The sequence below is a fragment of the Rhipicephalus microplus genome, chromosome 9 (genome assembly GCF_043290135.1).
Source record: "Rhipicephalus microplus isolate Deutch F79 chromosome 9, USDA_Rmic, whole genome shotgun sequence".
Classification (NCBI taxonomy): domain Eukaryota; kingdom Metazoa; phylum Arthropoda; class Arachnida; order Ixodida; family Ixodidae; genus Rhipicephalus; species Rhipicephalus microplus.
The window spans coordinates 30852801-30869351 of record NC_134708.1 but is presented as its reverse complement, the minus strand read 5'-3'; the positions used below and the strand labels follow the sequence as shown (position 1 = coordinate 30869351).

Genomic DNA, 16551 nt, shown 5'->3' with positions numbered 1-16551 from the left:
ATCATCAATTTTTGTTGTAGTTGTTGTGGTCACATGACACAGAGATCAGGCGATATCCGTGACGTCAGTTGCACCTCGGGCTGCCTCGGGCGAGCCCCTCACTCCATCGTTCATGTGTTGCTGGATGCGCTGTTGGTGAAAGGAGCTGCGCTATAGCTCCGTGTGTACGCAATTTATTAGCTAATCATGGGGAACAAAATATCCCGCCCGACTCGCCCGAGCTGACGAACTCGACGCAGAGTGGATTCGGAGACGTCGCTTGAATGCGAAAGTCGACATGTTGTCCCGAAGGTCGACACATTGGATCGCCCGATCCAACGGTTACCACGGCTGGCGTAGGCCATCGAGCTTCAGGTGAGCGACTTTTACCCGAAGTATATTTGACTTCCTGCTCTTACCAAGGCGCAGGAAGTCTAAAACCTTCGTTGCGCAAGCTAGCGAGTGCGCTTGACATCGCCAGGTGCGCGCGCAGCTGACGATTGCAGCTGGAAACTGGTTTCGGTGTTGATCGTCACGTAGGCGGGCAGCTTATCTCGAGATATCGCGCTGCTTTCGAGTCCGCCCTGTGTCAAACAACAAAGAGCTGAAGGTACGCACAACTGTCGTCTAGTACAGGAATGTTGTAGGAAAACTTGAATCAGTACGCGCGTACGTGCCGGAAGGCAGCGCGGATTTTTTTGAGGAAGTCGTTTTTTTTTTTTTTGCGCTTGTCATTATAAACTGAGATCACTGATCTAGCCCTCGTCTGGTATGTGGATTATAACAGCTAGCAGGCGACACAGCTTGTCGATCGTAGCGTGCAGTGTTGCAATAGTTGCACCAACTTGCGCATACATATGCCTTCCAGCTGTTTGTATAGCGGCAGCAAAGCGTTTGCACCGTTTCGATCACTTTGTGCGCTGGTTTCACAACGCGTCTGCTTTCGCGCGCGCTTTTCTGTTGAGGACCAAACAACTTAATAACTCGCTAAAGTAAACAGTGGAAATTTAAGTTAGGCAGGTTAGTACGGATTCATAATGCTAAACAGCGCAAACGACAAAGGACTGGTTGAAAAGGAAGTAGGACAGTGTGGCGCAGAGATTCTGTACAAGTGTAGAGATGCAAACACAAATTGCATGGAGAACATACACACACACACAGTATATATACGTCATCCGATTTATTGCGCCATGCGAGATTGAATCAGTATCTTGATGACACCTTGGGATGATGCGAGTGAAGTAACCATGCCTAGTGTGTATCGCAATCATCTTTTTTTTTTTTGTGCCACTGTATATACTCTCCAATCGTACACGATATTGTCACGCAGCAAAGGACGACCCAGTTGTCTATAAGGGAAACAAGTTTATTGGAGCGAACCTGTGCTCCCCTAACAACTGAAAGAATACACAGGCGGCGAAGCAGCGGCCGGCAAAACGACGTGCACGCTAGTGAGCGTCGGCGATCGAATGACGCGGCATCTGCTGTGCGGGAATTTATATCCCTCGGCGCGAGGGTTTCTCGAATAGTCGAATTGTACCGAGAACGCCGTGATAGCGTTTGTTAGAAACGCTGTTCGTTCGAACAGCGTTTCTAACAAACAACGCTTGAAGCGTTGTTTCTATCGAACAACGCCTGAAGCGTTGTTCGATAGCGTTTGTTCGAAACGCTGTGAAAACGGCGATAGCACAGGCCGGCGCAGCCAGGCCGAAAAAACTAAACACAAATAAACAAACCCAATGCATGGTTCGCGGCAATATCATAAACACATCTTTAACATTGTATAGTCTCTGCGTCATAGAAATCGGTGCAGTTATGAGTCTGCACCTGTCCTGTTTTCTTTTCAACCAGTCCCTTGTCATTTCCACTGTTTAACATCATGACATGAATACATGGATGATTACTGACTGACCCAAAGCTAACGCTTTGCACATTTCAGGTTTAAAAGGAAGCCCACTGGCATAGCACTCATCCGCCAGAGCAGCACCTCCAAGTCCATGCCAAACCCATACTGGACGTCCAAACTCACTAACTCACTGGAGCGTCTTCAGAGCAAGACACACCTAAAGTTTAACGCCCGGGTGTTATTTGACAGCATAGCTGCCTTCAGAGACGCCCATGTTCGAAGGATAGTGTTAATGTTGCGTAGCAATGCTTCCATGACGCAGCCCAGATTGCAGAGCGGGGCAAGTGCTCGCGACCTCGTACTGCAGGACACAATGCAGAGCTCCACAGCACAAGACTGCAGAACTACAGATGTTGAAGATACGAAGCGCACGTCGACCTTAGGAGGTCAGATTGATTTGTGGCGAGAACTTCTTCATAGAGCCATCAGCTCGGGTCAAAGAGTCGAAGATAGTCAGATGATGCGGCTTGGTGTACAAATGGCGAAGGACAAGTCTTCGGGTGATGCCGAAGAAATTATGGTCAAGGAACCCGCGAAGAGTGAAGCTTCCTGGCAGGAATTCGCGAAGGCGCAAGAGTCCGAGGTGAACAAGATTCTGTCCGAGATGGAACTTGCGCAAGACCACAAGCCCGAGCCGCAAAAGGAGGACACTGCTGCTACAGACGCCAAGAGCAAGCTGCCTGCTATGTCTCAGGTGCGCATGACTTCTTAAGTCTGACTTTGGGTCTTCACTCTTTGTTTTATTAGACATCATGGCTGATCTGGCAAAAGGATTCCCTTCGTAATCACGAAACACACACAAGGTAACCGATCGTGGTGATAAAATAGGGAGTGTTGCTTGGATCACTGATGGGCCACACAAATCTGTACAATGGGAAACAAAGTTTTAGGTTGTCCCGAGACCGTACCCATGTTTGCCATTTGACACATAAGTGCATGCGTTCCACATATACCAACCTATGAATGTTGATTGTGCATTGCTTCGTTTCACGATTCAGAGTGCTGTTTTGCACATGTGAGCAAGTATAAAGACTGCTCCATTTTATACTGTGTCTGATGCAACTTGAAAAATGACGAGATGAAGTACAGATTCTATTTCCCATTCAGTTTGATTTGCTATGAATACGCGAGCAATTAATAAATGTGCTGTTATAGATGGCTACGCATGTTGATCTGCGAGTCGTAGAAATTGCTCTAATGGATGGGTGACCACAAAATATTTGAGTATGAAGTTTGTTCATACTCAAATTTGAGTATGAACTAATTGTTCCTGATTTCTCCAAGCCAGATGCACTTTTTGGGCAAGAACTGTTAGTGGCGACACAAGCGTGATTGTTAATGAATGCTGTGACTGCACACTGCTCTTAAAACCCAGCTCCAAAGATTCGCCTTAATGAAAAGACAACAATAAATGATACTGGTGAGCAAAGAAAAAGCCGAAACGCAACCACTGACAGCGTCTATGATTCATCATTTTTTGTTTGCTTGTGTGCGTCTTTTTCGCTTTGCTTTTTCATTAAAGGGTCCCTGAAACTTTTTTTTCACATTACGTTTTTGATTGGACCACTACTAGAGCAAATCATCGGCACCAGAGTTTAATCGAAACACCCATTATTAATGGAGCTACGAGTACTAAAAAAAATCACAGCATATCTATGGAGTGAATGATGAGTGTGGCGAAGCGCTGGAGGGTTTCATCGCTAAACTGTGAACCATCCGCAAATATCGCCCACTACATAATCAAAGACGTGAAAAACCTGTCTGTATATATTTATACAAGAAATTTTATTATTGGTAAGTGGTAGCTATACGTCGCTTCCGTTCCTCCTTCATTATAACGGCTTTATGGTCGATGAAGTGATGGATTGGTCATGGGGCGTAGCGGGATGTTTGCGAGGACGAAGTAGTGGGCAGTTTGCAAAGGTGGAACTATAGGCGGTCACGTAGAAACAAGGGATGGACACAGTTGGAAAATCTATGGTTCTTCAACGTGCACCTGGATACAAGTACACAACCATCTTGCATTTCATATTGGCTACTTCTCTACAGTATCGGCTTTATGGTTGCTTGAAGTGGTGGATCGGTGATGGGGTGTAATGGGATGTTTGCAAGGTGGCTACATACACCAACGGAGGAAGGACAGACCCATACCCTAAGGAGTTTCGACCCTGAAAATACCTTCCTCCTCTGCTCTGCCTTTCACCCTCAACTGCCCTCAACTCTTCCATTGAGGGCTTGAGGCTAAGCTCCGCCTTCACGGCGCCTGTGTCACGATGTAGTGTGAGACCGCATACGCGTAAATCTTGCCACTGATCCAATACCGGCAGTCTGTGCTGTGCGTTCCACAGCCAATCAGATCAGCTGGAAACAATGATGTCAGTGGGGCAGAGCGTGTTGCTTGGTGTATGGGCGGTGGAAAACGCTTTTGGCCGAGTCGCAGCGATCTGGAGCAATTCGCAGCTTTAAAGCATTGTAATAAATTGCACAGTTTACGCAGAGAGCTCAAATCGGGTTCTAAATTACCCTTGGGACTTGGTCTACCGGCCCAATGTGTTTGTTAAAAATCGTCAGACCGGTTTCAGGGCCCCTTTAAAGAGCCACTCACCAGGTTTGACAATTTTGAGCTGACAAGTGCAATGTGTAGCTGAGGCGTTCACGATCACATCTGCCAAAATTTGCAACACTACGCCCCTTACTCTTGCGGGCGCGCGCCCAGAGAATGAGGGCATGACGTGCGCGTATGAATGGCCCTACGTATACGGCAATGCAGTGACGTTGGTGCTCTATATAGACTATGCTCTGACATTGCCAACACTGGCAGGTGACATGACGAAAAGTATTTAACACGACATGCGCAGTTTATGTATTTGTTGCTTGAAGAGATTAATAAATCTTTAGATAAAAATGAGATGCAATAAGGGAATGTGAGCGTAATTTATTATTTTTTTTCCCCTGTGAACTGCAACGTTGTGCGGGGCTAATGTGCCGGCGTATCGCATGCGTTCGTGTCCCCGCGGTCAGCGCATCGAGCAGACGACAGCCGTGGAACGCTCCTACGGGTTTGCGCACTCATTGTGCTCATCTCTTCTACTGTGTCTAAGCCAGCGTTTCCTAACCATTCCGCAGAAACAGGCAGTAGATCTCAAACAACGATGATCAAAAAAGAAGAAAAAAAAACGCCGCTCGCGTGCATGGTGGTTGGGCTTGTTCAGGCACGTCACGCGCACGGGACCTCTTAGTCGGATGCCAAAGAGGGTAGGGAAGAGATTTGGCTTGCGAAGGCTATGCGGAGGAGTGGCAAGGGTTTTGAGCTCGCCTCTTCTCATCCTTCTTTCGCCCCGCTTAAAAAAAAAAAAAAAAGCTTTCTTAGTTCGTAATGAACCGATTAAAAAAAAAATTTTGTAATAGAATGTTCCTCATCGGACACCCAACAACTTCCATGGTCTAACTAAAATTTGGTATGAGACCTGGTGAGTGGCCCTTTAGAGGGGCCCTGTGACACTTTTGGCAAAGCGTTAGTTAGCACCGGATCGCGCATAGCGATGATTACTGAGACGAATGCAACAAAAATTATGGAAGTTGGTGCACGAAAAGTGAAGTTATGAGTCCTCAAAGTTCAGAACTCGAGAAGACGATGACGAGAAATGCTCTCTTTCGCATTTCACTCGCCTACTGACGTCAAAGACCGCTTCCAATCACCGCACGTTTCATAAAAACATTCCGGAAGTGTCACCTCATTGTGGCCTTCACACAATACCTCGCTACCGCTCTTTTTGACGGCGTCGTTGGCATTTTTACTACAAACCACGTGCGTCGGGTAGCAGACATTCGCACAGTCACACTGTGTAAGATATGCACATACGCTTTGGACGGGCTTGCATGCAAGACTCATTCTATGGCAACGCCGGCGCCCACCGTCTGTCGCATTTGCGGCTCTCTAAAAACGCGGCATGCGTTCCCATTTATAGTTGCTGGCGTATCGTAGCCTCGATCACAGGCTATAAGTGTTGTGTTCGTTGTTCTGAAAATACATTATTTAGAAACAAGAATAACTTCTTTCTGAAGAAGTATTAAAAAAAAAGGTTCTTGCTGTTTTAGCATTCACTCTTATGGCCTAGCTACCCCAATGTGACTATTGGACGCTATTTCTGGTGTCATGCCAATCAAAAGCGAACGGTGTTTGTCATCACGTCACATGACACGACGTCACTTCCCATAACAAAAATAGCCGATGTGTGTCGCCATAGTCTGAAATCAAGATAGTTTGTCCCGTAAAATTAAATTACGTATAACAGGGTCGATTTCCGCGTTGTCATGTGCACAGCACCAGAAGAACTGATGAAAAATACATGCTGAAATAGTGTCGCCAGGCCCCTTTAAGGCGGATACATACCAACTCTTCCAGCGCACAGACTTGATGACGAGTTTCATTGAAACATTACTCACTTGTATTGATTGTTCTTTAAGGAGGCCATGTCAGTTGTTCAAAATGGTTAACGGTGGCACATGTGCTTTGTCGAAGTTCTGTGTTCATGGGGATTGACCGTTTGGGATATATTGAGAGAGTGTAGTGAAGCAAGTACCCGCATTGTTAGAGCATTCACATGCATTCACGTGAGCGCTTTAGTTGACCACGAGCACTGGTCACTGACTTAACCATGATTGGTATCTTTTGCTGTTTGTTTGCTTCTCTTCTCTTAAGGGCACATTAAAATGTATGCGTTGTTTGCACTCTGTTAGGTGGAAATCGACCGAACATCGCGCATCCTCCTCAAGTCAGTGGTGGTGGCCTCGTCGCCCGCATCGCAAGTGGCGCGACTGGAGGAGCTCAACAACCACATTCTCGACTATCCCAGCAGCCTGTGCATACTCGCAAAGGTGAGCTTCCTTTCTGGGTGAAAACAAGTTGAAAGAAAGAAAAAAAAAATCCACAGCTAGCATCGTTTCTTCTGTATGCATCCACGAGAGAAAAGCGTTGCTGTTATAAAGGTGGATAGCCGGCATCAGCCAACACTTATGATCAGTTAGCCATGGTTACCCATTGTTTTGTCAACGCTGTAGACAACATTAGCAATGAATGTAGCCTGCATCGGGTAGAATTAGTATTTAGCCAGTGCTGGTGGTACACGCTCGCACATAAAACTGCAAGGAAACTGAACTGTAAGGGTTTTTTTTCCAAATGCGGATTTCATTCATAGATTTTTTTATACAAGTGGGCAAACGACAATTCTTCACTTTTGTGCATCCCTACTTCACCCCTTGGGCTTCCACAGAACTGATCAGCAACTTTTTTTTACTGTAGTGTGAATTTTTTCTGACCTGCTAGTCCAAGCCTTCACTGTACTATCCCTTCGTTGTACTAACATATTCTGGGCACTTCCCTAGGAACGAGCTATCGCCCACATCCTCCGTATGCGAGAATACTCCAACAACAGCTCCGTCGTGGCCACAGCACGCGAGACCCTGGCCCTGCTGGGCTATGTTGACCCGCCAACGGGAAGGGGCCTGCGTATTCTCTCCATCGATGGTGGAGGCACAAGGTGAGCTTTTCAAGTTGTGCTCAATTAAGTTTCGTAAATTGTGTATCTGACAAGCTGGCCTAGTTGTGCATATACAGCAATGGACAGCATGCAATATTCTCGTCTTGGTTCTGATGTGCTTAGTGTGCACAGTGATTTAGCACCAGGTTATGTCAAACTGTAGTCCAACACAGTAAGTAGTTTCTGAAACTCTTGCCTTTGCAATAATTGTGCCATGTAGCCTGCACACTGCCAGCATAAGAATAAAAAATGCATTACAAAGAAACCAGGGGTAGGAACCAATAGTAGTACACTTGTGAATGCCCGCGCACTAACAGGAGAAACGGAGCAGCCCATATGTCGTCGAAGTCGGGGCTGACCTGTTTTAGCCGACGCGTGAGAAGCTTGATGCAGTAGGGATTGGCCGAGTCTTACTTCGTTTGGCAAGTGTACTCAGCAGTCCCTGCATACTTTTTCTTTTGTGAGAAACTCCGATGATGTGTAGTGATCATTGAACGAAATGTAATGTGAGAACTCATTAGTATAACAACAGGTAATGCATAGTTGCTCGAGATAACCACTTCTTGTCAGTACAAATGTGGCCACAGTAGGTGGCCATATAACCCAATTTCACACCAGTGTGATATACAAACTGAAAAGGCAGGAAACAAAATTACAGGTGCTACTTTGCCCTAAATTCACAAGTTTTATCCTGTGCGTACCGTACAGTTACGAGAAATATGAAAAGGAACACTGAAGTTAGCTTCAAGAGGCCTTGCAGTGACTAAATGTGTTTTGGCAACAACAAAAACGTTCATTACATAAAGTGTCAAAGGGAAAGGTAACCTTTTGCAGATCAGTACAGCACACTGTACATCACGAGTAGAGGCATAGCTTGCTATTTATTTTTGAGGGCACACCACTTTTCTTTATTTACGTTCCTGCATCGGTTTGTGTGCATGTGTTTATTAGTAATTACTGGAGCATTTGACCCTGTGTTTGTTTTGTGTAAGGTGTTAAAATTGTTTTTTTTTATAGCTTCGCTCTTTTTTCTGGCGTATTACCATGAGAGGCCCCGTCTATGGTTTGCAACCTTGGAATATCTTCCTGCATTTTTAGCTCTATTTACCTCTTATTATGTTACTATTAATGATTGTTTTTTTTTCATTGATTGATTGATATGCACACACATAAAAACCTTGGGAAGTTTGAACACCACAAAAACCCCTTCTGGCTACGACACTGATCACAAGTAGTCGTTGCTTAAACACGAACTTATTGTTCCCTTTCATATTGCTTGTGAGTGTTCATAGACAAGAACATCTGGTGCAAAAAAATGTTGTTTTGGATTGCCTCGGTGGAATAGATTGCAACTTGGCGGTCTTACCCGTGCTGCCACAGAGGCATCCTGGCCATCGAGTTCCTACGACAGCTGGAAATCTGCACGGGCCGGCGGGTGTACGAGCTGTTTGACTATGTGGCCGGCGTGAGCACGGGCGCCATCCTGGGCTACCTGCTGGGTGGCATGCACACCTCGCTGGACCGGTGCGAGTTGCTGTACCGCAAGATGAGCCTCGAGGTGTTCACCCAGAACGCCTGGTGGGGCACGGGGCGCCTGGTGTGGAGCCACGCCTACTACGACACCTCATACTGGACCGAAGCCCTCAAGTGCGTGTGGTGACATCAATGTTCCTAGCCGATGGTGCCTGTGGGGCTTGATTGGTGTGGTGTCGGACCTCGTGATGGCGCTGCTTACTTGTGTAAATGGTTAAAGTGCCTGCATTTATAAAAGAGAGAGAAGTATTTCTTTATAATAAATATCGCTGGTGTAAAGTTAAGGAAAGAGAGCAGAGTGGATTGGAGAACAAACAAGTGTAGCTGGCATTCTACCTGATGTTAAGAAAACTTGGAGGACGCTTAAGCTTCATGTTCTAGAGAAGAATGCGATAGCGTAATCGGACGGAGTTCATATTGGCTTCCCAATTGGTAGCCAGGCTTCACTTTGCAATAGAGAGCCTAGCCATGCCGCAAGAAAAGTCAAAGGGCAGTCCAATATCTGTGCATATGGCACAACGAAACACGGCCACGTGGCCGGGCGATTTCATTTGAAAGTGCGGCCATGGGCTCTTTCTGCCAACTCGCGAGTTCTGTGTCAAGCCACTGATGAACCTCCCAGATGTGCATACCACCTACGCTAAATGGTGTATATAAAAAACTTGCCGTTGATGTGCGAGAGGATGTATGCATGGCAGCCGCGCAACTAAACACATTGCACCACGAAGCAAGGGGTCGCACATTCGAATCCCCAGTCACACTCGAACCTAAGATCTTTATTATTTCTTTACTTGCATCTACCTTGAATTTTCGCTTATGATCAACGCTGATTTTTAGCTCACAACCAAAGATGGTGCCACAGACCGCGACACCAGATTTTTTCCGAAACGAGCTCTTTAATGCTGTCACGTTTACAAGGATTGCATGTCACATAATGTAAAGGACAGATTACTAATGGCCAGTTCGAACGACAAAGTTGATTCCAAGAGATGGCGAATACAGCTGAGGACAGTAGCAGGTTGGGCAGAGCAACGAAATTAAAATATTACACGAATAAAATGAAATCAGCTTGCACTGGACAGGCAAAATAAGAGATCATTAGGCCTTTGTCCTGCAGTGGACACACAACATGGGCCGTAGAAGATGATAATAATGGATGGCTTTTTACTTCCAGAAACCATGACATGATTATAAGAAACGAGATAGTGGAGATATATTTCGACCATCTGGGGTTCCTTAACGTTTACTGAAATGTAAGCACCTACTGGCTTCTAGCATTTCGCCTCCTTTAACATGCAGCAGCTTCGGCCAAAATTTGATCCCATAATCCTCGGTTCAGCAGTCAAATACCATAACCGTTATAGGTAGGTCAAATAATGATGATAACGATGAGGACTTCCCTCTTAACAGGTGTTGGTGCATACCTATAGTACGAGTGTAAACCTTGAACAAGTAAACATGTTCAATTACAAACTGCAACAAGGCATTAGACACTATGAAATGCCAACTTTTGAGAGAGTCTGCATGTAGAGGAGTCCAAATCCGAAACTTGGCACTTGAAATATGAGTGGAAACGTCGTGAGAGGCTTGCAGAAGTGGCTGTTTTTCCCACCAAAACTGAGAGAAAAGACATAAAATTCCATCATTGCTGGTTGCTGTCAGTGACATATGTGTGACGAAGGTTCAACAGACATGAAAGTGACATGACGAAGCTCCTCAATGTGACTGCAGAGATAAGGAGGCACTCAACGTCTCAGAGGCCTGTCTCTACAATATGGCAATGACCACCATTTGTTAGGTGCTGTTTGAAGTCTGCTAGCGAGAAAGCTATGGCATTACCTGTCGTAACATACTACTCACTCATAAGTTTGGGCAAAGTTAAAATTTGTTGTGTTGGTCTTTTAAGAGTACTGATTCTGAAGTGATAGATTTCCACAGATGAGTATGAAGTCACAGATTCAATTTCAAGCCACATAAGCTAATTTCAGTAAAGGCAGAATTCAGAAACGCCTGAGAAATTACAGTTAATTGCTGCATCTTTGTTTTGGCATGCTCTGGAGGCCATTCATACAGCGTACTTCTTTTTTTTTCTTTCTTGTTCTACCAGGCGAGTCTTCGACGAGAAGACCTTGTTGGAGACAACAAGGAATTCATGCACTCCAAAGGTGAAACATTTTTAAAATAAGAGAGCATGGAACCTCTCGATAGTGTTGTGTTATAGGTGGCAGTTTTGCAGTTGCAAATGCAGTTTCTTAAAGAAAGATCTAATGGTCAGTTTGGCTTAACTACACTAAATTTCTTCATCAGTAGCAGTGGTGGTGACTAGGCCTTACCTGTCGTATGAAGTTTTTAGCATCACTGTTGTCTGTGAAGCAACTTGCCGTCTGGGATCCAGAACAGGGAGTCTGGGAGCCGGGACTGGGAATTAGAATTGGGAGCCTGGGGGCCAATGCAGGAATTCTTAAATTGGGAGTTCGTGTGCTAGACCATGGGATTTTCTGTGTGAAAATAAAATATAAGTTATCGATTGATTCTGTAATTGGTAGTATAAGAGTTGGAACTGGGAGCCGGAACTGCGATTCTGGAACTTAGGGTCCTGGTGTCGAAACTGGGAGCTCGTATGCACATCTTGTGCATGGACTGAAAGCTGTGTCATTTTACTGCCATGCAATGTAGTGAAATGAGTGGCATTTCGACGTACACTATGGTGACCCCGCTACTAACTGCGGCGGATGATCACCGCGGGTTCACGCTTAGCGAGCCACAGGGCCGCGACTCCGTTTACTCGCGTGTAGCGCACCGCTCCCCGCGCGCTCAACTAAGGCGTTTAGCGCGGCGCGGCAAACAGACAGTGTTCTAATACCAAATACACAACACTTTATTGCCTCTGGCGGCACCCCGAACAACAGTACAACGTCCGCTCCCAGGACGTGGGTAGCAAGGGCACCCGCACGCGGACGTTCACAAAAAGGGGCAAACCGCGAGCACGTCGCAGCTGGCAATGGCGAGCTTTGACACGCCGGTCGGGAAAAGGTCCCTCGCGGCTATGCTGCGCACTCTGACGATGGCCAATGGGCCTGGTCGCGAGTGTTAGGGCAAACCTCGTACGCGTAGGCCTATGGCAAGTGCGGCTCGTTGTGGTACGACCACTTCAAGCACTAGGCACCGCTGTGGGCTTAGCGTACGCTACCGAAACTAGCACTCAAGTAAACACGCCTGCCGAGGTGCCCAAGGCCACCCCAGGCAGGCTACAGTCCGGCGATTCCCAAAGGGGACGCGGGCGAAGGAAAACACGTGCTTACCCGGCGCCGACCACAGAGAAGAGAGCGCTCCCTCGGCGCGTGCGTACCGCGTGCCGTGCCCGCACGTGGCGCCATCTATCGCCACGTGGTGTTAACAGAGCAGAAAAGCAAAAGGGTGCGGCCGTGTGGGAGAATGCCCGCGAATTGGTCGCGGGCGCGCCTCAGATCCCCACAACACAAAGCCAATGTACACCTAGCTCTTCCCTGGTTTTTGCAATTTCCTGGCCCTGCCCCTGTTTCCGGGCAGTTTTCAGATATCGAAAGAGGTTGGAACCAAAAATGTTCGTTTCGCAGGTGGGAGCCATATCGGTGGCCGTGAATAAGCCGACTCTGAAGCCGTACATCTTCCGCAACTACAACTTCCCACATCGAGTGGAGTCGCACTATTACGGCAGCTGCAAGTACAAGATGTGGCAGGCCATCCGGGCATCGGGTGCTGCACCTGGGTACTTCGAGGAGTATGACCTCGACGGCTTCGTACACCAGGTTCGTTGGAATGACCACTTGTCTACATCCGTATCTTTATTTTTGCACACATCTTGTTATACCTATCTTTCAATTAAGGATGCACTTACTTTTGTTAATTTCATTTAGCATGTTAATGCAGAAAGTCATTATCGTCTACTGTCGTAGACATATGCACAAGGGGTGGGGTTAGAGGTGTTACCATCAAATCATTGACGAAGAATTGGGAAGACTAGGTGATCTCTAATCATCAAAGGTAGTCTTCCCCATACTTTTAGTCGATTGGACCTGTACCGTTGTTTTTTTAAAGGAGAACCCTGCCCATGCCTATGGCTGCTGTTTTCATACATCGGCGCCCTGACTTGCACCCATTATAAAGGCACAGCTGTAAGTGATGAGGCAAATTAGCAGTTGTCAATTTGAGTGAGTGTCGGTGAGCGTTACTGAATGCGAGGTGTCACTGGATGTCGCTTAGTGCCTCATGCAAGAGTAGAGATGATTCTGAATGTGAGCAAGTACCTTGGAGTGTGAATAGACAAGAGTGTGGGTGAGCGCCTGCTGCTGCTTTGTGCATCGTAGGATGGTGGCCTGATGTGCAACAACCCGACAGCCGTGGCCATCCACGAGGCCAAGCTGCTCTGGCCCAACGAGCCGATCCAGTGCGTGGTGTCTCTGGGCGGAGGCCGCTTCATCCCGGAGGTCAAGGAACAGGAGCAGGGATTCACGTCGCTCAAAAAGAAGATCCTCAAGGTCATCGACAGCGCCACCGACACCGAAGGTGCGTTTAGTCGCTGCAGTGCAGATGACCGAGCATACCACAGTGAGAGGACAAGACGAGACAAGAAGATAGCAGAGTGGGTCAGGGAACGAACAGGCGTTAGGGGCAGCCTAGTCAAAATTGAGAAGAGGAAGTAGACGTGGTCAAGGCATTTAGCTCAAAAGCAAGATAAATGCTGGTCATTAAAAGTAGCGGACTGAATTCCAAGAGACGGAAAGCAAGCGAGGGGAGGGCAGAAAGTTTGGCAGGCAGATGAGATTAAGAAGTTCACGAGACTAATGTGGATGCAGCGAACACAGGACCGGGTTGATTGGTGGAACATGGGAGAGGCCTTTGCCCTGCAGTAGAGCAGTCACGCTGATGAAAATGACCACGAAGCGTATATTAATGTGCATATTTATGGACGAACCTAGCTAGTTCTGAACCCTTTGGCTTCCACAAGTACGGCTACTGTAGATGCTCCCTCTGGAGGCAAAAGCAATGAGAAATTTTTAGAAAGAGTTGTCACTGGAGCCAACATTTTCAATAAGAAGAATTGTTGCTTCATCTTCTAGTCAAAGCGTTTGCTCCTGGGACATTCACTGCTCAGCAGTTTCTCATCACTTCAAGGCTACACTCAAACCTCGGTATAATGAACCCGGATGCAACGAAATATCGGTTTTAAGGAAGCAGGTTCAGAACAGTCTTGCAATATATAGTGTTAGGAATGTACCTTTATAATACATTTTCAGATATATAACGAGCTTATTTTGCTGTAAGATGCAACTTTGTTATAATAAGGTTTGAGTGTACATCTTCTCCTGAACTGCTACTTTGATTTTGTTTCTATGGAGGCTTAGTTTCTCAAGGGCTTGCTGTATTGTGTGTAAAAAGAACTGAAATTTTTGATTGAAGCAGGTATGTTACGGTAATAGGATCGCATGCTGTGTGGCACCAGCAGGCACCAAGTGGATGTTTCGCACTCAACATCATAGCTGCAAGTGGCGCTGGTTAACATTCGTAGAACCCAAATACCTGAATAAATTGGATGGGAAAGCAACTGCCACTGCAGCTAGCTTGGTAGAGCATTGGTCGCATTATCAGAATGTTGGAGGTTCGGTCTGTACCTGTGGCAAGTCGATTTTTCGTTCAGTTTTAATTACTTTCCATTTATGTTATAATCACTACACCACAGTCAAGAGATACAAGTAATGTCCTCTATAACTTTTCTTAGCTTCGTATTTGGGTTCATTCATCATCATCATCAGCCTGATGTTGATTTTGTTAGGTTGTGTATGGAAATAAATGAGCTCTCGAATAATTTCCCTTTTATGTTACGGTGTTGCTGAATGAGGCTGCCGCATAGAAAAGAAAACAAACTTGCCTCAATTTTATTGTCACGATTAACACAGCAGACCTAATGCCAGAGTATGGTTCGTCGAAATGTCTTAGTCTGTCTAAAAAAATGTTACAACTCTTTTTTTCAGCCGTTCACACTACGATTCAAGACCTGCTTCCTCCAAATGCCTACTTCCGTTTCAATCCTTACCTCTCGGAGTGGATCACCCTGGACGAAAACCGTGCCGAGAAGTTAGACCAACTCAAACAGGACGCCCAGATGTACCTGAGGCGCAACTCCGAAAAGTTTGACTCAGCCATCAAAAGTCTACTGACGAAGCGAGGGCCAGTGCAGAAGGTCAACGACTGGTTAAAAATGCAGTTGACTATTAAGTGGTGATGGCGATGAGTTAACAAACACGTATAATGTGCGGACGTGGAGAACCATGAAAACAAAGGCACGCAATCTGAGCGAATGGTCTCTATTGTAAGACTGGCTGTGTCAAATTTTTCTTTTTAATTTTGCTATGTTTTGAGATTTGGAGTGTTGATCATAAATGTTGGGCAAGTGATTTAAAGAAATTTCTACCCTAAGCCAAAGGCTTGTGAATGAATGTGTGATTTCTTATGGAAATAGTTCTGTTAAAGCGATATGCGCATAGTATGAATGACTGTTTGCACGACTAATCGATCGAGTGCCACCTATGAGGTGATTACGCCACCCTGATTTGTCAATGACGTAGACGTATACAGCTACAACGTACTTAAAACTACTACCGCACAACTCTCGTACTTTTGTTATGTAGCGAGGCAACTTGCCCAGCACAGCCGTTAGTTAACGTCCATCCTCTGCAAGCTTTTAAATGTAAATTATTTCACGCGAGCTTCACTAGTCAATCTGCAGGCCTCTGTCAGTCTGCACGCATTGTGTTGTGTGCAAACAGGCAAGTTTGTTGTTGGGGACTAGACGTCGTCTTGCCTCCAAACACTGTAAATAAAATAATGTTGCCTGTTTTCATGTGTGTGTGTGTGGACTTGCTCTTGCGACTAGTGCAAACAACATTCTATTATTTGATGAGGAAAGTCCTATTTTTCGGAAGAAAGACACCGGGACAAAGTGAAGGTCTTCATCCTGGCACACTTTGCAAGCCATATTTGACCGGGTAAACAACGCAGTTCGCAATGGCTGCAATTTTAAGTGTATATGACTGATTAATGTGCATGCCAGTAGTAGCCTGAGCTGTTTTGAAATAAATGCTCCATGCAGACAACCGCTTCTTCATGGTGCAGGTCTGAAAAGACGAGTATCACATGACAGACATTTGCAATAATTTAGACTCTTCACCAAGAGCTGCCGAAAAATTGGTCATGTGCAAAAATGTCTCGGTACCTGAAGCAAATGAACAAACTTGACGTAAAACTAATGCATCGTAACACACATCTTTTCCCGCAGACGATGCAGGACCCCTAAGAAGGAACACCAAATTTTTAACAGTTATAAGGTTGGGCTTGTTGGCATGACAAATCATTCATGAAGTAGTGAAGCGCTGCATTACACGCTTCAGAATTTTTAGACATATTCAGGCCCTGTCGCATGTTGTGTTAGTGAGAAACTGTTTTGGAAGCAGTAATTAACTTAATAGGGACTTTGCGCATGCACGCTTTGGGTCAAGCAGGAGCGAAGCGTTTTCAGATAGCATCTGCGGCGCTTTGGACACTCCCCATTCCTGG

General features: G+C 46.0%; 1 protein-coding gene across 1 annotated transcript; it reads left to right on the top strand.

Moving 5' to 3' along the window:
- Positions 1-84: 84 nt before the first annotated feature.
- LOC119163667 (calcium-independent phospholipase A2 VIA) lies at positions 85-15836 on the top strand. Its single transcript, XM_037415720.2, has 9 exons — positions 85-354; positions 1919-2579; positions 6626-6763; positions 7271-7425; positions 8806-9072; positions 11066-11123; positions 12555-12746; positions 13305-13503; positions 14970-15836. Exons 1-9 carry the CDS (start codon positions 278-280, stop codon positions 15218-15220), a joined length of 1998 nt encoding a protein of 665 aa, XP_037271617.2. The 5' UTR covers positions 85-277; the 3' UTR covers positions 15221-15836.
- The last annotated feature ends 715 nt before the right edge of the window (positions 15837-16551 follow it).